The sequence below is a fragment of the Cyphomyrmex costatus genome, unplaced genomic scaffold (assembly GCF_001594065.2).
Source record: "Cyphomyrmex costatus isolate MS0001 unplaced genomic scaffold, Ccosl1.0 scaffold35, whole genome shotgun sequence".
Taxonomy (NCBI): Eukaryota; Metazoa; Arthropoda; class Insecta; order Hymenoptera; family Formicidae; genus Cyphomyrmex; species Cyphomyrmex costatus.
Window position 1 is genome coordinate 930,287 of NW_017277664.1, and position 14,178 is coordinate 944,464.

Consider the following 14,178-nt stretch of genomic DNA (forward strand, 5'->3'; position numbering starts at 1 on the left):
CATGTACAAACTATCACAAATATAAAATGTCACAGCATGTATATTTCATCTTACGCTAGTATTTCTTATCTGTACTTGAGACTAAGCCCGGGTTTAAAGAAGTACAAAGGAAAATGGCGACTATACTAAGTTTCGTTTCCTTCCATAGAATTTTTACGTTATACCGTACAACGCTGATCATTGTGTATCAATCGTTCGTTAAGGCATACGTTCGTTACGATAATAGGATACAATTGTTTAATATTACTAAACGTTTGTTTTTTTTTCTTTCCAATTGACCGAAATGATAAAGGATTGTGAAGTATAACATGCGAGTGATTCTAGAAATTTCTACATTATGGGAAGCGAATAAAGGGAATGCGCCGATTATTATATATTAATAATTATGTAATAAATTAACCAGTGCTAACAGTGACGTTGAGGAATTGCTAGGAACGTCGTGAGAATAGCGAATAAAATAAAAAAAAACGAAACCTCGAAATAATAATAAATATTATGTAAAACAATGCTTGTATATGATAATATTTCCTGAATAAAGTAGCTGTTTGCCTCGTATCTATGCAGTGTATTAGGGTAGGATAAGTGAAATCGGTTATGGTAAAGTAAATAAGCGAGATGTAATTTGTGAATAATATGCAATGCGTATTCGTAATATATTTTGTAATCGCGCCTTGTATCTCTCTCTCTCTCTCTTTTTTCTTTACGTATATTATTTGGACAAGTTCTGTGCTCTTTATTGAATTCTGTTTTTGCTTAAATAATAAATATAATATATATATAAAATTTACATTGAATTTTATCTGCTTAAATATAATAAATATATCAATAGTATGTTAAAAGTAAAATAATTTCATATGTAGTGTATATGTGTATGAGATTTATTGATACATTATTATTTACAAATGTATATGCATATATTTTAATTGATAATCTTTGCCGACGTCGATACATCACCGTGGATCGTCCTGATCAATATACGAGATCGCATGGCTTTTTGCGAGGGCGTAATGGAATGTCGTTCAGCTGTTCGGTTGCCACGCCTCAACTTACACCGATTCATCGTGTCTCCCTTTCCCCTTCCTCTCCGTCGCAGTCTTTGGTGTGGTGGAAGTCTAAACGCGATATCCTGTACAGTCTGCACTGCGCCGCCCGTTTCTTGACTTGAGACTCGCCGTCGTGCTTGAACACTTGCGACCACGCGACGCTTTCGGCGGCTACTGTAGCACAATTAGATCGCGGCGAATATCAAGCGATGCGGATCGAAGTTGGTTGCGTTTGAGACTGAGATAACCTGTTTCCCCATCGTGCACGCGTATCGACGCTTATCCGTCGCGTCCTGTCGCACGTTTTCGCTCGCGGTCACGTTGGTCTAGAAATAGCGGTCTAGAATTGACCGCGATCTTCGGCAGAAACACAGAGCTTGTCTACGGATTCACGCGTTCGTCGACATGTCGAGCGAGAGCGTGAAAACGGTAAGTACCTCCGCCTTACGTGTCACATGAATCGTAATGCCTGCCATTAGGCTTAATTAAGTAACTTTTGCGTATGTAAAAAAGCTGCACGACTGGTAAATGAAAAATGTTGTTTGCTGAATATAAATTCCTTGATAAATTCATGTGGTAATTTTATTCATAATAACAACATTAGAAATGTATGATATAGACTTTAATAAATTAATTTAACAAAATTAACTTAAATATTGTCAATGAGAACCAATACTGAATGGTAGAATGTAATCACATTTATTAACGATAAGAAATTTTTTTTTCCAGTTCGGTAACTGGGACCAAAATGTTTGTAATTCTTAATAAAATATTGAAAAATTAATCAGTTGAATGTACCTATACCAGTTCAAAAATAGATGAAATAATAATTTATAATATGTAAATTTCAATTTACAATTATAAATATCTTATAATAAAAAAGAGATTTATAATTCTAAAGTTACAATGATTAGGAATAAATAATAATAGAATAAATGGAATTTTGAATGTATCTTATTATGTTGCTGTAGATTTTGAAACATATTTGTTCTTTGTAGCTGATCTTATACAGTCCATCTTTTTTTTTGTCCCATGGGTAGAAAACAATGAATAGAAAAGAAAGAAAGATGAATGATTTCCCTAAAAAAAAAGTATAGATAATACTAGGTTTTTAATGTAGATTAATTTTAATCTCAGATTAACTCACTCTTTGTCTCTTTGTAATTTTTAGAATTAGGAAAAAATATGAATTAGGTTGAATCCAAAATTAAAGTTATGGGCTTTCTACGATAAACCATTATCTGATCTTTAAATCTTAAGTCTAAGAAATTGATCAATTATAGCTGATTATTCTCTTCTCACATTTGACTGTGATTGATCAATTTCTTATGGCTTAAGACATAAAATTTAGATAATGGCTTATCTAGAAAGCCTATTAATCTATATTAGCAGAAATTGACATGAAAAGAAAAATCTTTTATTTAAAGATACTACCATACAAGTTTTCTAAAATATGTGTTCTTTTTCAGTTTGCGAGCCTGGAGACACCTGGGTACGTGGGCTTCGCTAATTTGCCGAATCAAGTGCATCGGAAATCTGTGAAAAAGGGCTTTGAGTTCACGCTTATGGTTGTTGGAGAGTCTGGCCTTGGAAAGTCTACCTTGGTAAACAGTTTGTTCCTCACGGATTTGTACCCCGAGCGAATAATTCCTGATGTAGTCGGTAAGCTATAAAATTTATTTACTTTTTTCATATGACATACATGTGACATATAAATATGTGATTTTTTTTACAAATTTGTATGTAATTAAAATGTCTATTTGTACTTTTATGAATAGAGAAAACAAATCAAACTGTCAAACTCGATGCTTCAACGGTCGAGATTGAAGAAAGGGGCGTAAAACTTAGATTAACAGTGGTCGATACACCTGGTTATGGGGATGCAATTGACAACACGGATAGCTTCCGAGCTATTATTCAATACATAGATGATCAGTTTGAGAGATTTCTTCGCGACGAAAGCGGTCTAAACAGAAGGAACATTGTGGACAATAGAATACATTGTTGTTTCTATTTCATCTCTCCATTTGGCCATGGGTACACATTATTAAAATTAAAGTTTGTTTTAAAATTAAAATGTGAAGCAAATAATAGAATCGGTTCTTCTTTTCCTTCTTGCTGACCAGGTTGAAGCCATTGGATATCGAGTTTATGAAGCAACTTCATAACAAAGTTAATATAGTACCTGTAATAGCAAAAGCTGATGTACTTACTAAAAAGGAAGTCTTGCGCCTGAAAAAGAGAGTTATGGAGGAGATTGAAGGCAGTGGAATCAAAATATATCCTTTACCGGACTGTGATAGCGACGAGGATGAGGATTACAAGGAACAAGTACGTCAGTTGAAAGAAGCTGTTCCGTTCGCAGTGTGTGGTGCGAATACTTTGCTCGAGGTCAAGGGAAAGAGAGTACGTGGCCGACTGTATCCATGGGGCGTTGTTGAAGTGGAGAATCCCGATCATTGCGATTTTATCAAGTTAAGGACAATGCTGATGTAAGTTGTCGTTTTATTATGATATACTTAATGTTTATGTTGATATATTGCATAAATTGATATATCTTTTTTTATAGCACGCATATGCAAGACTTACAAGAGGTAACGCAGGAGGTACATTACGAGAATTACCGTAGCGAAAGATTAGCAAAGGGAGCTCCAGTGCCGCCTCGACGTCAAACAACGTGAGTATAAATATTTCATTTGATGATAAATATTATATTTTTGACGTATTATATTTATGAGCGTTACTTTAACTTTTGTTTCTTTCTTTACAGTATCGCAGAACCAGACAAGAACAGCACCGTATCGGAGAAGGATCGCATTTTACAAGAGAAGGAAGCAGAAATACGACACATGCAAGAATTGCTGGCTGTGATGCAAGCGCAGATGCAACAACAGCAACCTTGATCGAATATGCGTTTGTGTACCGACGTATAAAATGAAGGAAACGACTCCTCATTGTTACGCGAGTGCCAAAATGATTTATAAAACTTTTTTAGTGACTCACACTATCAAGGTCTTGATTTTGGCCGCAATATTTTTCTAAGCTCGTCTTTTATTAGGGAAATCTCATTTTGATACGCGCCACGCGTTTTATAGGTATATAAGAGTATAAAAATACTAATGTTTCTACATAGTATTAACTTTTAATTGTGATGGGAGGACTTTTGACGGCTCTGTTACGACATCCAATGCCTTGTCCATAAAGAACAGACTAATAATCTAAAATTGCAACACAATATGAAAACAAATGTTTGCATATCCAAGGTTTACAGGCAAGGCACTTAAGTAGTTTGTTCCTTTTGTAACAAAATTTATTCAAATGAGAATTGTTTTATTTCGAAGATTTTACTATGTGAGTACTTACTAGGAATTTTATTTAGATTTATTTTTGTGTTATGACAAAGAAATGTATTTGTCTTTGATTGAACAGTTTCTCATGTGATGTCTTAATTATTAACAAATTACCGAATGTTTTACTCATATCGTGCATTTTGTATAGGCATAATAAGAGAATATAAAATAAGATTTTATTATATAAGTAAAACAAGAGACCAATGAAACAAAATTGCAAAAGCAAATTTCTCATATAAGCTAACGCCTAATAATTCCTAATTTAAAAAAAGGTATACGCTCAGCTGTACACGCAGCATCTCTTATCAAAAGAAAATATTAGGAATCTTATACACATGACGTAGGAATTTTATCTCATATAATCATACAATAGAAAAAGTTATGAAAAGAAAGTGCCTTGCAACTTTTATCTATCTTATTATCATAGTAGAATCAACATATGTAAGAGATACAAACTTTTTTTATATACAATTATGCAAACAATTTGTTATAAACACTTCATTTGCATTAAAATAATCACTTTTACAATTGAGCAATATATTCGTAATAAGTTATAGATAAAACTTATATTGCTGATTGAATAAAGAATCTCATATTGAATTCATATAAGACAAATATATAAAAACTTTAAAAGGCTGATGCAATCCTGGAGTAAAAACATCGGACTAATGCGTCAGAATCTATTTAAAAGTAATTACATGTAACTATTAATATTAAGTGATTTAAAAGCAAAAAAATATGAATGTGCCATACCACTTTTTAAAAGAGAGAACAATCCAAAGTTAATTTTAAATGTATTTATAACATTTTATATATATATATTTTTTTTGCAATTGGCCATTCTCTCGGAACTTCTTTGTCCTGCGTCTTCTTCACACATATAGTCTACGAAACATATAAATGATAAATGTATTCCTAAATATTATATTCGACATACATTATAAAAGTAAAAACATAATGTTTAAGATAAATGTGGCTACAAATTTAGAAATTTATATGTGTATCACATACGAATATCTTTTCATGCGAATTGTTTCATGCAATACAACGAAACATGAAATGTGATTGATATAATTACATATAAGAGGATTTCGTATTTTAACGTGAAATTGGATAAATGTTAGATGATAAATTAATTAAAAAGGGCAATATATTTTACGCTTTTAATTCAGTCACACGATACTAGTTTTACGAGTATATTTACACTGCAAAACATTTCCATGTTTTTATACAGGAATTGTATAGATACGTAATTAGATAAATTTTTATATCTCTTTTATACAAATATATATCTTTTAATAATCTGTACTATGCAGTCTAAGATCTGTGCATATAATAATCTATCGCTGTTGAGAATGCTGCAAAGCCTGCGGCACCAACTATGCCTGCTTTTATACCAGCTGCAAAGAACGAGATTAAAATAAGTAAAAGTGGGATTAAATGAGTAAGTTCAAAGCATTAATATAAAATGCGCCGGAATATTATGAATACCTCTTAAACCAATTAACCCGCCTGTCAAACCGCCTGCGTATGTGCCGTTTTTCCAGTCAGTTTTACCTCTGTACTGAAATCAAGGCCACTTTCAACAATATGTTAAGGAAAATATTGTGCAAATAGATTATTATCCAAAAATAAGATTTTTAACGCTTATATCTGGAGCATTACCGATTCTATTGTGCACTCGATAGCAGAGAATATACATCCGACAACCGCAAAGTTCTTCGCGTAGCTAAGAGTCGTGATTTTCATCTCCTTTAATATCTCTCGTGCGCTCTGTTGCTTTTCAACGCTCGCTACGTTAGGATTCACGCTGGAAGAAAATAATCCGATGGCTGCTCCCAAACCATATCCTAAAACATGAATATTTTAATTAGCATAATATAATTTTGGCCATTATAACCTCATTCTTTGCAATCTAAATTATTTTTCACAAATAAATAAATTAAAAAAATCTTTGTCATCAAGAGAAATTCTATAGATTCCAAAAATACAATTAAAAATATCATATATAATTGTGTGTGTGTGTGTGTGTGAATGTATTTTTAGAAATATCTATAAATTCCTCTAAATAATAAGGATATTTTTTAATTATAAAAATTAGAAGAAAATAAACAGTAAGTTAAAGCAGGATTTAAAATCTTACTTTGGTGAGATCAATTCTTAAGAATCTATTTAGATAAATCTACAAAACTATATAATTATATGAGTAATATAAAGAAAATTATTCAATATCACATTTCCATGATAAGGTTGCACATGAAATTCAATTGGATCATTTTCTTTATGTCCAGTAATACTAACAGTATAATAAATCAATATTCTATTTTTCTGTTCAACAATATAAATATTATATAACGCACATACATAATAATTACATTGTTAAGTGGGAAATTATAATATAACACTGATATTATTAGTGCTTTCTAACACAATATAATACAGTGATAATTTCGTCTTTGTTTAACACTGGTAAATATCATTGTATCTTCATAGATACAATGATTGTGTTAGGCTGATATTACATTTGTCATACAATAAATTTTTCAAGCATTGGCTGCAGAACAAAGAGATCCAAGAATCTCTTGGTCCTATAGTTAATCAACAGACTCGAAAAAGTTTGTCCTACAATAAAAAATAAATAAATATAATATTAGCCTTACACTGTCTCCTGCTAGAAAGTATCCATTATGTTACTGTTAAGTTACTGGATGGTTATGCAGTGATGTAAGCTTATTTCAATAGATCCTTAATTGACATATAGATCTGCAAAGGATTAAATATCTAAAATTTGTAATATTTTGATATTTGTTTATAGAAACAAACGGTAAAAAAAACACACCGAGAACACAACTCATAATGCTCTTAAAAGCACAGCTTTCCATCACGCTGTCTATTCTCTTCTCCTCGATGGTCTTTATCTGCACAGGTCCTAGCGTTCTGGGGATTATAATGTTTTCTCTGAAGCGTTGCTGATTACCAACAAGGAACAAAGCGATCTTATCGAGGTCAGCGTCGCTCAGGAACACTTTTCTATCGGCAGTCGCCGGTGGAATCGTCTTCGTCAGATCAACAGGATACATTTTTGTAATGTTTGCGACGATTTAAGCCTCTCAGTCTAATTTGTGCGTCACGTCAGGATGTGACAAGTTTCAAATATCTGTTGACTAGCAAACTCATCTCGCCGCATTAAATCGGATTCTTAGCAAAGTGACCTGAAATACGAATTAAACGTCGCGTCGCATAAATTTGAAATAAAAGTCACACACGTTGAAATTAAAATTTCATTAGATCGACCAGGCACAAGATTACATGTACCCAGTTGCACACAACGTGTTTACCATGCTTTCTAACCAAAAAAACTGCTAAAGTTCAAGAGATTGAAGATAGTCGCAATTAATATCGATATATATCGATAAAGAAGAAAAATCGATCAATTAACAATATCGATATCTCTCTTTGAAACAAAAACTTAAAATATTAAATAAGCAAATTATTCAATAAATTTTGCATTAAATATTTATAAAGATCCAAAAAGACAAAATTTAATCACACTTGCCCTATTTACATGATTCATTTTATTCTCTCATGTACAATATATTTATGTTTAAGATACCTACATACTTAGATAAATACTTTAAAAAATCAAATTTGAATAACGCTGTTACATAAAATGCAATCGAATGTTCATATTGTATAATCGTCGGATGACATGATGTCAATATCACAAATTTTCTTCGTCCTTGTTATAATAGCACGTATGCAAAATAAAAATATATTACACATTGTATACTATATTGTATATTTTATTATATACAGCATTTAATTATATACTAAATAACAAAACCATAAAATAAAATTGCAATTTTTTAAATAAAGTAAAACAACATTTAAATTACATTCTTGATAAATATTTATATCTTTGGAAGATAAAAACATATAAACGTCTATAATACAAAATCACATTATATTATAAATGCTGTATATGTTAAACCGAGCTTATTTTATGCGTCTCGCACTTTTTTATTACCTATACCTTCTGCGCCTAGTGACTATAAATAAAAAAGGGAAATACAAACCTGAAGATTATTTATCCCTTGAAATCAGTTGTATTTCTTTTTAATATAAGACTTTTTCAGTTTCTTGGAGCGTAGCTGATTCATACGAGACATTACTGTATATATTCCAGGCAAAAGTAAGAAGAGTAAATAAAGTCTTATTAGAGTTGGGAAGTGAAAAGCAAAATTGTAACTGTTTGGCAAAGAAATTGTAAATTTCTGAGTTTCCTCGAAGTACGGAATGTTTCGTAGCATTATAATACCCTCACATATGAAGCCCAGCGGATACAATGGTATCCATATCGTGTATCTTAGCCACGTTAGAAAGGATATCTTAATGTTTAACAATTGCGTGATGTAGTACGGATATCTAATTATTTCTACCGTGCTCCATATGAGAAACAGGTAGAAGACGACCGGTTTGGTTTGCATACGAGGCTCAGCGTCGATCATGCAGAATAGCATAAACCCTCTACCTCCCGTTTGTAGAAAAGACACCAACACGCTGCTCTTTGTATATCCGAATAATGGGTGCATTATCTCTAAAAATTGTAAAAGTTGTATAAACTTCAATGGATTGCCAACTGCGTCAAACGTTTCTTTCATGGAGTCTGCAAAGATACATTACGTTAATAAAACATTTCTGAGAAACAAGATCATTCACTGTTATAAATATCAACATGAAGACATAAGGAAGCTCCAATATAATTTCTAAAGCTTATTTTTCATTAAAAGAATAAAATACTTTGTAGTAAGGTATATATATACCTGGTCCATCGCGAGAATATTTTATAGCCATTACAGCAAACACATAAATAAAACCAACAAATTGACAGAGATTATATATGACTAGATACACCTTTGTAAAATCCTCTGAAAAAATAATATGACACATTAATCTTGTAATATTACTAATTATATAATAATAAAAGTTATCAATTTGTGTGTGTGTGTGTGTGTGTATATATACCTTTTCTATATCCAAATTCTTCTTTGTGCAATTTATCATACATATCAGGGTAATCGTTAAGAATGTTACGCTTTTCGTCCTCATTGTCGTCCATGTCTTCACTTTTCCATTTGTCAAAATCGATCTTGAGCCACGAGGGCTTCTGTGGTTGACTTGTTAGTCTCGGCCACCAACCATTATAATTTTTTCTTAAGACAAAGTCTACCTGACGATCCTTTATCTTGTAACTACTCTTCTGGAATAAACATTCCATACAAATTTTCTTTAATATAATTGTATCAAATAAAAAATTAAAAAGTTAAAATGTAGCTTAATAAATAATAAATAAAAAGAGCACATAGCCACATATAGAACCTTGTTAGTGAAAGTTATTTATTTAAAATTTATTTTATGCTATCAAGATTCTATATGTAGCTGTTTGCTATTTTTATTTATTGTTTGTATTAAATATACATAAAATTAATTGAAACTGTTACATTTGGATCGACAGATGAGTGAAGATTTAAATCAAAGCTGTAACTGTTCATTCCTCTTGCTCCATGTCCATAAGCTATAACTTGCAATGTAGTTTTATTTAGATCGACATCAAGATGCTGCAAAATAAGACATATAATTATAACAATTTATATTAGTATCACAATCAAAACTTTACACATACAAACATAAAGCTCTTGTATATCCTTTCATGCATAATGTAACGTACCTCTACATCAGTCAAGTCTACTTTCAACGTAATTTTACTCTCCGTTTGGGCCCAATATACAAATGGAGTGAGCATGTTGGACATTTTATCATAGCAACCTGACGAACAGAAATCTATCACCGTCTTGTTATCAGTAACAACTTATTATCGTTTACCTCTCTGCAGGTTCTAAAAATTCTGCAGCAACATGCGCACTGACGCTTTTATTTTAGTTTTCTACTTTGCACTTTGTTTGATCGTTCAATTAAAGGTAAATAAGCAGAGAAAAACCTCTCATTGTGTGTGTGTGTATGATAATCATTACATTGTTTCACATTAGATAATATGAAATGACGGGACCAAACGACGTATAAGGTCAATCGATGGGGTGAAGGAGACAGTCAGACAGGGACATGGGCAACCGGAGTTGCTGAGCTGGACAGCTCTGGACTGGAGTGCCAAAGTCTTAAGGTTTGTTTGCAAGGCTGTGTTGAGCTGTCCTTAAAGTCCATTTGCACAGAGATGCTCCTTCTAGATGTGCCTACTGTGTTGCACTTTAAAGTAAAAAATACACGAGATCCATTCACATTATTTGCATTTCTTGCATTCAGCATCTTTTCTTTCTCTCTTTTCAACGTCTAAATTTTTATTTATCTCGTTTTAAGTGCAAGTTTTTTTGAAGATTTCAAGTAACGCAAACCTACGATTGGACGTGGAGCAGAAAAGGAGGGTAGATGAAAAGTGCAAAAAGTTCAGCTCTCTCAGGAGGCTGTTCTAACCTGTTCTAATCTTCAACATGCCACGCGACGTTGCATTGTTTACCGTGGAGGGAATCCTCGGCAGACGCCAAACGCGGACGAGGGATTTGGTGCCAAAGCGCGTGTAGTCTCACTGGCGATGTAAATTTTCGAAAATGACAAACGCCGAGGTGCTACAGCTGGACGTGTGGAAGGGCGATTGGGGCCTGCCGTCGGTTGACATAGAATGTTTGCAAGTTTTGGTGCGTTGAATCAATGAGTATAGGTTATGACACGCGCACGCTGATTGATTTCAATACGGTCTCGTATTCATAGAATTCATCAAATACGACACGTGTGAGAAACATCGAGTACCTTTCCCGCAGCATTCTTCGACCAACTTAAAAATCTTTGAAAAACGCACCTGCAGCTCCAGAGTGATTATCTTAATTGAAAATAAGGGGTTCTTGGCGGACTTTACTTTTAAAAGAATAGCAGACGATAAAGCGATACTCTAATTTTTATTAAATTTTAATAGAATTTTCATTCAAAATTTATTTGCAAAGATGCATAATATTCTGGTTGGTCGAAGAAGAATTGAAAGGATATTTGCTGCCTTAGAAATGTATTGAAAAGCAATTCAAATATAGAGGTATCAGGATGTCTAAACTTGACTGGATACAATACCAGAATATAGGCCCAGTAAAATGAAACCAAGAAAGATATAAAAATAAAACATACCTAACTGCTTCATTATATCTAAGTTGATTTGTTGCAAGTTGAGTACTAATTGTGTTTCAACAGCTATCCAAGTCAAAACAATGATCTATATACTATTAGAAATTATAATCATATTGTTATTAGAGATTTAATGTCTATTAATTTATTTATGTCCTAATTTATCTAATAATAATGTAACATCTTGATGAGGTTGTAACTCATTTCTTAATACAGTGTCATGTTATTTATAGGCATATGCCAAATTCAGTGGGGTACCTTTAAAAATAAATCTAGCAAGCAATCCATTTAAAACACCAAATGGTCGATTACCTTTGCTTAAGGCTGGTCGACGTACCTTGGATACAGTTAAAGATATATTGCCCTTTTTTAGAGCAAAACATTATAATTCTGACTATACTTTAAATGATAAGCAATGCGCAGACGTCATGGCTTATGATTCTTTGCTTAAGGAAAAGTTGTATCCAGCCTTCCAATTTATATGGTATGAGGTATAGAAACGCCTATTAGAATAAAATGTAATTTATTGTTTATGAAATCTCAACGTTATTAAAATTAATTTATTCATAATAGAAAGAGAAATTTGTTATTAATTCTATTGAAAATCTGTAATTAAATGTATTAAAAAGTAATTTATTTATTCATCATTGCTGTTGTTAAGAATTTTTCTGAAAGATTGACATTATCTTCAAATTTTTACTTACTATTGTTTTGTTTAAAATGTTAGTTTATTAAATTCTACAGAATTTTTCTAGTGCTTTAAGTATAATCAGGAAAAGAAATTGTTAAGAAAGGCTTTCAGATATTATCTAAGAAAATGATTTTCCAATATGCAAAACAAAATTCATATTTGTATCTAAATAATAAGATAAATTGTGTAAGATAAGTTTAATAATAAAATAAATAAATTATTTGTCTCAACTAAATGTTAAAATATTTTTAAGTATGAAATGCATATTATTTTGGGTATATATATATATATATATTAGAAATATATATATATATATTTCTAGTATGAGATGCATAATATTCATTTCATACGTGTTTGCCCAGTCCTTTATATTTCATATAAATTATGTTAATAGCATTAGCAGGTACATTTTAATACAATTAGAGTCTTATGCAACATCATTGCTTTTGTAATAATAGCACAAATAACACAAGTATCGCTTCAATTATTTTTAGGTGGATAGATAAGAAAAATCTAGACGATTTAGTTAGACCATGGTACTGCAAAGCGCTGCCTTTTCCATTTAATTTCTATTATCCAGGAAAATTTGAGCGGCAAGCACATACCTTGATGCAAAGTTTATATCCTCTAGAAGATAATATAAATGTTATAGAAAATGAGGTATGTATAATAAGAATGCAGAATAATTTAAAATATATTAAATGCTTAAGAACATATTTACATAATGAGAGAAAATGTAATGTTTAAATGCAAAAAATCTTATTTAAATTAACTTTAAGCATTTATGTAACAACAGGTGTATTCAGAAGCACAAAAATGTTTAACGCTATTATCTATAAGACTTGGAGATAGAGATTTTTTTTGTGGACAACAGCCTAGCACAATAGATGCCATTATATACTCTTATCTGGCACCGTTGCTCAAAGCTCCATTACCAAATCCAGTTCTACAAAATCATCTGAAAGCCTGTACAAATCTAGAGAAATATGTGTCGCGTATATCACAGAGATACTTTGAAGATGAATATCAGACTTATGAGAAGCAGAGAGCTGAAAAGAATGCAGAAAGATTAAGAAGAGACTCTGAAATTGAATTTCCCAATAAAAGAAGAAATCAGATTCTTGCTGCGCTTGCCGCTACAATAGCAATGACCGGATATGCATTATCCACTGGTATTGTAGAGGTAAGTTTTGTTTATACAGAAAAAAATATAGTAGAATATCATAGACTCACGGAGAATTCTCGCGACAGAATTTATGTTGGATATTAATTGGTTTTCCTATCTTTTTATCTTTATTTTTCGAACATTTAATATGAATAGTTTTTATCATAATGAGACAAATCAATATATGTATTATATTTATTTTTACTTTTATAAATATGTACTATAGTAAAGTTTTTTGCATGAGAAAACTTTTTTTATGTAATATAATATTTATATTTTTACTTAGATTGGACATATTTTGTATAGCTAAATGTAATGTTTATAATCAATTTAGTAAAATATATCTGTGATATAAAGGAAGCATAAAATTCTTTATCATAAAAAGAAACTATTTATATAAATTTTTCTAAAAAAGAAACAGTACAAATGAAGGTTGAAGCTACAAGTAGCTTTATTTGTAGGTGCTAGTATATTTGTTAAGAAGCAGAAAATTTATTAAAATTCCTAAGAAGAAAAGAAAACGTGAGTATATATTAGTTGCACATTGATAATATATTTTTACATGGAAATTAACCAATTAATATCAATTTTTGCATATAATAAATACATTTTTGTTTCTTATCGCATACATCTTAAAAGATTGCGATAAATTCGTATATTCGCAAGTGGTTAGATAGCTTATTTTTATTTAGTCTTTAAAGTGGAAAAAAACTACATTCCTGTGTAAATAACACGGGGGGGGGGGGG

At 31.4% G+C, this 14,178-nt stretch overlaps 4 protein-coding genes across 7 annotated transcripts in view; 2 read left to right on the plus strand and 2 right to left on the minus strand.

Moving 5' to 3' along the window:
• The first annotated feature begins 872 nt into the window (after window positions 1-872).
• On the plus strand, window positions 873-4,385 carry Septin1 (Septin 1). Its single transcript, XM_018542862.1, has 6 exons — window positions 873-1,472; window positions 2,513-2,705; window positions 2,822-3,080; window positions 3,170-3,535; window positions 3,613-3,720; window positions 3,814-4,385. The coding sequence occupies exons 1-6, from the start codon at window positions 1,449-1,451 to the stop codon at window positions 3,944-3,946; spliced, it is 1,083 nt and encodes a 360-aa protein (XP_018398364.1). The 5' UTR covers window positions 873-1,448; the 3' UTR covers window positions 3,947-4,385.
• Window positions 4,386-5,610: 1,225 nt separating this feature from the next.
• On the minus strand, window positions 5,611-7,730 carry LOC108776314 (mitochondrial import inner membrane translocase subunit Tim22). The gene is made up of 4 exons (XM_018542895.1): window positions 7,233-7,730; window positions 6,059-6,243; window positions 5,885-5,957; window positions 5,611-5,793 (listed from the first exon to the last, which is right to left on the minus strand). The coding sequence occupies exons 1-4, from the start codon at window positions 7,471-7,473 to the stop codon at window positions 5,711-5,713; spliced, it is 582 nt and encodes a 193-aa protein (XP_018398397.1). The 5' UTR covers window positions 7,474-7,730; the 3' UTR covers window positions 5,611-5,710.
• Window positions 7,731-8,374: 644 nt separating this feature from the next.
• On the minus strand, window positions 8,375-10,529 carry Hacd2 (3-hydroxyacyl-CoA dehydratase 2). Of its 3 annotated transcripts, none has more exons than XM_018542882.1 (6): window positions 10,277-10,529; window positions 10,122-10,219; window positions 9,895-10,011; window positions 9,419-9,650; window positions 9,217-9,321; window positions 8,375-9,059 (listed from the first exon to the last, which is right to left on the minus strand). In XM_018542882.1, the coding sequence occupies exons 2-6, from the start codon at window positions 10,203-10,205 to the stop codon at window positions 8,494-8,496; spliced, it is 1,104 nt and encodes a 367-aa protein (XP_018398384.1). In that variant the 5' UTR covers window positions 10,206-10,219; window positions 10,277-10,529; the 3' UTR covers window positions 8,375-8,493. The 3 variants fall into 3 exon arrangements, with proteins under 3 accessions (XP_018398384.1, XP_018398381.1, XP_018398382.1); XM_018542879.1 differs by having other exon boundaries at window positions 9,419-9,653; XM_018542880.1 differs by lacking the exon at window positions 10,277-10,529 and having other exon boundaries at window positions 9,419-9,653; window positions 10,122-10,255.
• Window positions 10,530-10,921: 392 nt separating this feature from the next.
• The window catches only part of LOC108776273 (metaxin-1), a 3,792-nt gene continuing 535 nt past the window's right edge, over window positions 10,922-14,178 (plus strand). The window contains exons 1-5 of one of the 2 annotated variants that reach the window (XM_018542835.1): window positions 10,922-11,100; window positions 11,809-12,059; window positions 12,761-12,926; window positions 13,063-13,449; window positions 13,893-13,953. In XM_018542835.1, coding sequence (XP_018398337.1) covers window positions 11,014-11,100; window positions 11,809-12,059; window positions 12,761-12,926; window positions 13,063-13,449; window positions 13,893-13,953 — 952 coding nt within the window. In that variant the 5' untranslated portion in view covers window positions 10,922-11,013. The remainder of the gene's footprint in view (window positions 11,101-11,808; window positions 12,060-12,760; window positions 12,927-13,062; window positions 13,450-13,892; window positions 13,954-14,178) is intronic. The other variant, XM_018542836.1, reaches the window with a different exon arrangement.

Bases quoted from the DNA above. Each gene is read 5' to 3' on its own strand.
- Septin1 (XM_018542862.1), top strand. From the start codon at position 1,449: ATGTCGAGCGAGAGCGTGAAAACG. The intron at 3,081-3,169 runs GTACACATTATT...CTTGCTGACCAG, and splicing joins ATCTCTCCATTTGGCCATGG to GTTGAAGCCATTGGATATCG. The intron at 3,721-3,813 runs GTGAGTATAAAT...CTTTCTTTACAG, and splicing joins CCGCCTCGACGTCAAACAAC to TATCGCAGAACCAGACAAGA.
- LOC108776314 (XM_018542895.1), bottom strand. From the start codon at position 7,473: ATGTATCCTGTTGATCTGACGAAGACGATTCCACCGGCGACTGCCGAT. The intron at 6,244-7,232 runs GTGTGTTTTTTT...TTCATGTTTTAG, and splicing joins CATTATGAGTTGTGTTCTCG to GATATGGTTTGGGAGCAGCC. The intron at 5,958-6,058 runs GTAATGCTCCAG...CCTTGATTTCAG, and splicing joins TCGAGTGCACAATAGAATCG to TACAGAGGTAAAACTGACTG.
- Hacd2 (XM_018542879.1), bottom strand. From the start codon at position 10,205: ATGTCCAACATGCTCACTCCATTTGTATATTGGGCCCAAACGGAGAGT. The intron at 9,322-9,418 runs GTATATATACAC...TTATTTTTTCAG, and splicing joins AGAATTTGGATATAGAAAAG to AGGATTTTACAAAGGTGTAT. The intron at 9,060-9,216 runs GTATATATATAC...GTATCTTTGCAG, and splicing joins ATATTCTCGCGATGGACCAG to ACTCCATGAAAGAAACGTTT.